Below are 7,622 nucleotides of genomic sequence, written 5' to 3'. Positions count from 1 at the left end.
GCTGGGGGTCGGGGTGGGCGGGCAAGCCCCCTCGGCCCCTCCCTGCCCCGTCTGGGAGGGGGAGGGGCACAGGCCACAGACTCACTGATTCACGGACACGGTCACGGGCTCATGGGTCACAAATAAATAACTTCATATACACTTTGCGCACCGTATGTACAGCTCTGCGCCGGCCCCGGGCGCTCGGAGTGGGGGTCTCCACACTCCCCTCCGCCGGTCAGGGGTGCGGGGAGGGGCTTGGTGTACAGCTGGAGCATGGAGGGGGAGGGGGAGCCAGTGCAGCATGGGGGGCGCCTCGGCCTGCTCCCGGGCGGGGCAAGCGGGCGCCTAGGAGGGCCGGCGGGAGCAGGGGTGTAATGTATGTACATCCGCGGGTGGAAGTGGCCCCCAGATGGAGTGGCCGGGAGAGAGGACGCCGGCGACGGTTAGGGAGACTCGGTCCGGGGTCCGGGCCTCAGTAGACTTGGCATTGGGCCCTTCGGGGGACACTGGCCGAGGGGCCAGGGAGAGCCGGACAGGGGGCCCCCGGGAAAGGACGTCTGAGTCCGTGGATGAGGATGCGGGGCACCAGAGGCCTCTGCAGGGCGGGCGGCGGCGCGCTGGGCCCGCGGTACAGATACAGTGCGGCGCCGGGGTCCAGGTTGGAAACTAGACTCTGCGGGTAGAAGTAAGGCGACGGGAACATCCGCTGGAGAGCCGAGTAATTGCCTGCCTCCGCCAGCAGCTCCAACCCGACGGCCGTCTGTCGCTTCCATTTAGTCCTAGGGACCGAAATAAATGCACGCGGCCGGGTCAGGCCTGCGGCGCGCGGAGCCCCCTGCGGCTCGGAGAGCTCGGCCCCGGGCGCGCGCCGCCAGGGCGGCGGAGGGGACCACGCTAATTTAATGACGGAGCGCCAGGCGCCGCTCTCACGTGTTACACGCACTGGCTCCTTTAAACGGCCCGCGGCCGTTCATCCCCATTTCACAGATAAGAAAACTGAGGCGCAGGCCATTTTCCCAGATGGTCTGGAAAGCCATAGAGCCCAGGTTGTAAGCCAGGCCGTCTGGCCCCAAAGCCGGAACCTAACCTCGCTCCCCCTGCGAATCCGCACACCCGGGAGGGCGAGATCGCCGTGCGGAGGACAGCGGGGGTTGGGGGTCGGTCGGGGTAGCCGTGGACGGGGGCGCGGTTCTTTCTCCCAGTGGCACCAACGGTGGGGCGGAGGCCAGCACCTCCGAGGGAGCCCAGTTGGCACGCATCTGTGGCAGTGCACAGGCCAGCCAGAGATGGCAAATAGGGAAGACACGCGTCCTGCGCACACCGTCTGTGTGGCACCCAGGTCCCAGACCTGGGGCAAGCTCTGCGGCCTGTCTCGCGGAGAATTGGGGAGGCCGGGGGCAGAGCGTGGGCCGGGTTTGGGGAGTGCATGGAAGTCGAAGTCAGCGCATTGCCAGAGCTGCAGCCCTGGCCCCTGAGTGCACCTGGCGGAGGAGGCTGGGCCAGCCCCCCGAGGTCCCACAGAGGCCAGCTCAGCCACACCAACTCCTTGTTTCCCTCCCTGAATTATTCATCATCATCATAATTGTGTAATTACTGTAACGGACCTTAATTATTGATGCCCGGAGCAGTAATCGGTATTTATTATTAATGGGGCGATGTGTTCTGAGGCTTGTTTATGGACACCACCATTCTGGCCTCTGCTAAAAGTGTGGGAGCGACTGTGGTGTGTGCTTCGTCCGACTGTGTGAGTTGCGTTGACGTGTGTGTGTCGGTGTGTGTGACTGTGGGTCGAGCGTGTGGGTATGTGTGTGTGTTTTGTATATATGTATCTTCGTCCGGCCAATGCGTTAGGGAGGGAGATTAGAAAACACCAGTTTCAAGACCAGTTCCCAAAATCAATTTCCCAGTCACCCAGCGCCCAAGGAGCTGGGGCTGGGCCGCTTCTCTCCTGGGATTGGGTACTAGAAAGGCTGAGGGGGCCCAGGGGAGCTCAGAGCCCTCCCCACACTCCACCCCCACAGCTGCCTGGGCTGGCCTACATCAGCCCGGGCTGCCTACCAGTCCTGCCCAAAAGACATGCTGGACACAGGCCACTACTCTCTCCTGGCCTGGGGTGTCCACTGGGAGAAGTCAGCAGCCCCCAGACTGGGGCTAGGGCTGATCAAGGTGGGGGTGGTAGGACCAGGCTGAGGGGGGCAGGCCTTGGGCTTCCGCTGGCCCATGCATCTGTCCACCTGTCCTGGAGGGGGCGACTGGGCCCTGGGGACCAGTCTGATCCCGTCTCTCTCATCGTGGATTTGGGGCAAAGCCTTCTGTCCTCGGTGCCTCAGTTTCTCCACTTTTATAGAATAACGAAAGCTCAGGGGTCCTCCCCTTGCATCAGGCAGTTGACTTGCCCCATGGAGGGGCAGCTAGGAAAGGAGAAGGGGCCCTTTCTGCCCCCGCCCCGCAGCCGGGCCTCACCTGCGGTTCTGGTACCAGGTCTTGACCTGCGTGTCGGTGAGGTTAAGCGAGGCGGCGAGCTCCATTCGGTCCTGCACGCTCAGGTACTTCTGCCGCTCGAAGCTGCGCTCCAGCTGCGCCAGCTGATGGTCGGTGAAGGCGGTGCGCGCCTTGCGTGGCTTTTTCAGGCGCACCGGGGGACTGTCCCGCGAGCTGGAGATCTCGCGGTCGCCCTCCTCCTTCACTGCGGAGACACAGTGGCGCATCAGGGCCCGGCCTGGCCGCCCTCCCGTCCCAGCGGCCGCTGGCCCGTCGCAGTCGCGTAAACGCGGCTCCGGATGTTGATGGCCCCGTCACCTTCAAGTGTGTGGGAGCCGCAGCAAAGCCGCTGGGAGCCGGGACCTCGGGGCCCCTAGACCCAGGAGGACTGACGCCACCGGGAGAAATAACCCAAAGCCGAAAGCACTCAACCCGCTTTCTCTCCGCCGCGCTCCGGGGAGGGATAAACGAAGCGACCTGGTCTACGCGCCGGGGAAAGGGCCCCAGGGGTTGCAGTGGGGGGCCGCGCGGGTGCGTGCTCAGGGGTGCGGGGCTGCGCTCCGCATCCGCCTCCGCATTCTCCGGCCGCGCGTCAGGGTCGGGGAGGGAGGAAGCTGAGGGCTGGAGTCTGGGGAGAAAAACCCGCGTGGAGGGACTGAAAGCTGTTCACACCAGAGCGAATCGCTGTCCCGAAGGACAAATAATTACAACCACATCCCGCCTGGCCCCTATATGGATGCGAATCTATAATGTTGATTTGCCCGATTCTTAAGCTACAACGGTGCGCGGCGCGGAAAGGCGCGCGCCCGGGGCGAGTCCCCAGCGCCGCCGGATCTCGGAGCGCGAAGCACTTGGAAAAACAAGCGACGCGTTTGCCCCTCGATGCGATGCGCGCATCGCCGAGGTCTATTTCCTTTGTGGGTCCGATGCCCACTGTGGCTCCCACCATCTCCGCGTGGCGGTCGTGGGTTTCCGCCCCTCCGTGGGGACACCCCAGCGGGGGCGGACTGCACAGGCTTTTTCTCCACCGCTTTCGGATCGGGGTTGACTGCCCAGAAGCGCGCGCTTAACGGAACGAGCTCGGTGATCTCCCTCCTTCTTCTCGTAAAGCGAAGATATGACCAAAGAGAACCCCCCCCTCCCCCAAAACTGGCGGCTGGGGCTGGGCCTGGGGCTGGGGCTTCTCCACTCTTATTCTCTATTTTTCCTTTATGGTGAGTTTCATTGTGCCTGGCGTTTGCAGTGACAGGGTTCAGCTGAATGCGAGTTGATTTCTCTCTGTAGGAAACAATAATCCGGTTAATTGAGCCACGAGGGAGTGAGAATTTTCAACCGGAAAGGCAGCGGTTTGAGGCCGGGAGGGCACCGCACCGGCGCGTGGAGGCGGCTGAGCGGGGAGAGGCTGCTGGGGAGAAACCCGCCGACCCCAGGCCCGCAGGCCTCTCTCTGCCCACCTGGGCTCCCCACGTAGGGGCCTGGCCCCCTCGAGAGAGGAGGTGTGTGGGGATGGGGAGGGCGAATTCTGTCTACGCCGGCAGGTAAAGTTTAATTCAGTGCCAGGAAACAGTCACCCGAACCTCAAACTTAATATTGTGGAAACTCAATATTTTTTGACCTCATTGCCCAGACTAACTGTGAAAATCCTCACTTCTGGGGACTGAGGTCTGAGGTGGGGAGGGGGGTTTGAGCTGTGGTGTCAGGGAGAGGGGGGTGCTTGTCTCTACTCCCTCTTTCACGCAGGCTGGATCCTTCAGAGGCAGCTTCCAAACCACTCGGCCTCAGCCTGCAGAACGGGCTCACTCCGTGGGGCCCCCAACCCTGGTCTGGAGGCCGCACCTCAGCACTCCAGAGTTCCAGTACCACCCACTCGCCAGCTTGGAGCAAAGAGCCGCCTCGGTTTCTCAGCGGAGGCTGGCTCCAGCAGCCAGCGTGGCGGCAGACCGCCTTACTTCAAAGCCGAGTTTTGCTTCTTTAAATATTATTTTGGTACTAGAAACTCGGGACGGACTGAGCATCCCTCTGGACGCCCTCCTTGGGGAAAACACTCCTTAGCGTGGAAGGTGGACGGGGCGAAGCCTACCCAGACTGGCTCAGTGTGTCTGCCTCGCAGAGACGGTTAGGCTTCCATGTAACTCAGCCAGACTTCCAGCGTAACTCGGCCCTCTGAAAGTTGCCTCCATGTTTGAGAAACATCCAGACACGGACTCGCGGATGTCCCCACTTCCTTTCCCAGCCCGGGGCTTTGCAGGCGCAAAGGCGGCAGCGCCTAAGGCTGGGGGTGGAGACCTTGCACCTCCCTCTGCTATAAACCTATTTAAGCGATATGGGGACAGCCGGCCCTCATTGCCTCCCGGATCAGATATCATCAGGGACAGGAGAAGGAAATTGATATTCCAATTATCTTAAACGAAACCTCTCCTCAAAATCCCACCTAAGGGCAAAGAAATAAAAGCTGACGAACCAGACTCTCTCACCGGCACCAGCACCAGACGTTAGTTAGCATGCGATGTCGGGGACCACAAAGCTGGGGTGTGTTGTTGTTGAGAATTACAGAAATAAAACGATGTTACAAATATATATTCGTGTTGCTTTCCTCACCCTTCCCCTACGCCTGCCTTTCTCCGGGACGAGTTTCCTTTGCCTCTGTCGACAGCCCCCAGGGGCAGAAGCAGGGGTGGCTGGCCCGCATGCCTCTAGACCTGCTTCCTGGCTGCTTGTGCTCCACCTGCCCATTTTCTTCAGGCACGACTGGCCCAGCAAAGCTGAAGGCGGCTCGGCCGGCCCGTGGGGAAGCAGAGGGCAGTGAAGTGTGGGGCGAGGCCCCAAATGAGTTTCATTTTGAGGTCAGGGCATATCTCAAAACGAATTCTTGGTCAGAAGAAGAGTGTTAAATGAGCCTTGCTAAATTTTTGCGAAGACTTAGTACAAATAGGGGCCAGGAGGTGCAGGGCCCCAAGTCAATAAAGCAGTCGCCTTTATAGGGAAGTTTTGTCTCATGAAAAGGGTTCCAGAAATTAATTATAAGGCCGAGAGCGAGCTCTGAATGGCCTCTGACAGCCCCTCGTTTCCTGCTGGATGGGTCCACTGGGCTCTCCCCGCAAAGCCCTGGCACTGCGTCCCCTGCTGCCTCCTGACTTCTTCGTGCCTCTGGCCCCGCCAAAGAGCTAGCATCGGGAGAAATCGAGGCGGCGGCGGGGGGTGAGAAATAGAACTAGGAAACGCCTTCTTTCCTTCTTCCCTTCTTCCTTCTATCCTCTCTTCCTTCTTTCTTGTCTCCCTTCTCCCTCTCCTCTTAATCCGGATCTCGGTTCCCTGGTTGAGACGGGATAAAAGGGAACAACAGCTACGAAAAGCTTCACAGAGATGAAAAGGGAGCGAAGGGCGGTGACCCCGGCCGAGGGGAGTGGGGGTTGGTTCCTTGGGAACCTCTGGGTCCCACACAACCTGACATCGACTGCTCAGTGCACGTAAGAATTAAATTCGGTGAGCACCGCTGGGTGGGTGCAGGTTCCCCCTTTCCGCCAGACCTCTGGACCTGCGTCCAGGCAGCCGCCTGCCTGTTGTTTCTACTTTGAAGCAAACCTTTCTTTTCTACGATTCCCAGGGCCCAGATCTCACTGGGCCCAGTGGGAGGGAAAGTCCAGTTTCTCCTCCCTTCTGGAAATTCAGATTAAAGAGCGGAACGTTCTCACTGTTCTCAAGGCTCCAGCTGAAATTTCCTGTTAGTTTTTCACCTTTATAAAAATAAAAGGGCGTTCAAGCAGAACCCACTGGGACTTCCGTCGTTTCCACAAAGTCTGTGCTCAGTTAGCCACTGGCCGGATAGGAACTTTCTCCTGCCCGCCAGCACCTCTGGAAGGGTAGCCCCAGGTGAATTTTAGAAAGTTTGCCTTGTGCATTTTGGGGGACTCTGTCCTGGGGCACAGCGTAGCCCTCTCCCCACTCTCTCCATTGGAGTCTTTGTTGCTGAAAGGCATAGCCACGGGCCGGCCGAAAGGTTCAGACAAGACCGAGTGCTCAGCCTGCGCCCCGGGGGAGCCCCGAGCGAGCATGTGCGTGTCCCCGCATGTGTGCACTCAAGTTTTAATGCCAGTTTTTAGAAATATAGCATAGCCCCCAAGTTTCCGCCTCCCATTTTCTTACCTTTATACTCGGAGTCTGACGAGGCGTTGCTGCCACTTTTGTCCAGTTTGTCTCTAAAGTCCTCCCCGGCCTTGGCTGCAAGACGGCCCCCTGGCTCAGGGGCGGCCGGCTGCCCGCTGCTAGAATAGGGTGCACAGGCCGCGAGTGGTTTGCAGTCGGCAAGGATGTCCCTGATCAGAAAGGAGGAGGTCACTGTGCGTGACTGGGCTGGGGCTGAGAGCTGCCCAGGCTGCAGGTGAGAGTCCAAACCTGGGCCCGACGCCCCTCCAGGCCGCGGGGCGCCCGTCTCCAGACAGTCTCTTCCTGGTGAGGCCGGCGAAGAGCAGTCGCTGCTGCTCTCGGACCGCGGACTAAGCTCCAGGGGCGAGCGGCAGTCCCCAAGCAAGGGGTCCCCCTTGGGAAGGGCGGGGCTGCCTGCACGGTGGGAGAGTATGGAGTCGATCCCAAAGCCATTGGAGCCTTCCATAGCCAAGCTGCGACCTGTCCTCCCCAAAAGCTCCCCACCCACCCCCAACCCCAGCCGCCGCTGCCCCTGCCCCTAGCTGCGGGCTGGCATGGGGAAGGCGGGCAGGGAGCCTGCGGGCACCTTGGACGGAGTTCAGCCTCGGGGGAGCCCAGGAGCTGTGGGCCAACCTCCTCTGCGCATTAGATCCAAAAGGGCTCAGCGCGTCTTCTGCAGCATCGCGCGGAGCCGCCGAGCCGAGGGGGGGTGGTGGGAGTGTCAGGGAGGAACGGGAGGGAGGGTGCGCCAAGTTGGGGCGAGCAAAGGGGGAGACGGACGGCCTGAGAGCTCCTCCGGTACAGAAGAGATGCGAGGATGTTGGGATCTAAATAAAGAACGGCTTTTGAAAAATCCGAGCCGCGCGCTTCCTCCAGGCGAGCGGTGGCGGAACGGAAGGCAGCGGTGTCAGCACCGCGGATAGCAGCGCGCTACCAGCCGGAGGAACGAGGCGCACCTCGCGGCGTCAGTACCGCGGATAGCGGCGGCGGCGGCGGCGGCGGCGGCGGCCCGCGGC

The 7,622-nt window shown here is 60.9% G+C and overlaps 1 protein-coding gene across 1 annotated transcript; it reads right to left on the bottom strand.

Annotated features, from left to right (window-relative positions):
- Window positions 1-454: 454 nt before the first annotated feature.
- BARHL1 (BarH like homeobox 1) lies at window positions 455-7,072 on the bottom strand. Its single transcript, XM_015594129.1, has 3 exons — window positions 6,607-7,072; window positions 2,446-2,668; window positions 455-761 (listed from the first exon to the last, which is right to left on the bottom strand). The coding sequence occupies exons 1-3, from the start codon at window positions 7,070-7,072 to the stop codon at window positions 455-457; spliced, it is 996 nt and encodes a 331-aa protein (XP_015449615.1).
- Window positions 7,073-7,622: the final 550 nt, after the last annotated feature.

Source organism: Pteropus alecto, unplaced genomic scaffold, assembly GCF_000325575.1.
Source record: "Pteropus alecto unplaced genomic scaffold, ASM32557v1 scaffold67, whole genome shotgun sequence".
Taxonomy (NCBI): Eukaryota; Metazoa; Chordata; class Mammalia; order Chiroptera; family Pteropodidae; genus Pteropus; species Pteropus alecto.
Note: the sequence above shows the minus strand (reverse complement) of the source record. Positions and strands in the feature narration are given on the sequence as shown.

Excerpts from the sequence above, each read along its gene's own strand:
- BARHL1 (XM_015594129.1), bottom strand. The coding sequence starts at position 7,072 with ATGGAAGGCTCCAATGGCTTTGGGATCGACTCCATACTCTCCCACCGT. Across the intron at positions 2,669-6,606 it reads GTCAGACTCCGAGTATAAAG|TGAAGGAGGAGGGCGACCGC; the intron begins GTAAGAAAATGG and ends GTGTCTCCGCAG. Across the intron at positions 762-2,445 it reads ACCTGGTACCAGAACCGCAG|GACTAAATGGAAGCGACAGA; the intron begins GTGAGGCCCGGC and ends TTCGGTCCCTAG.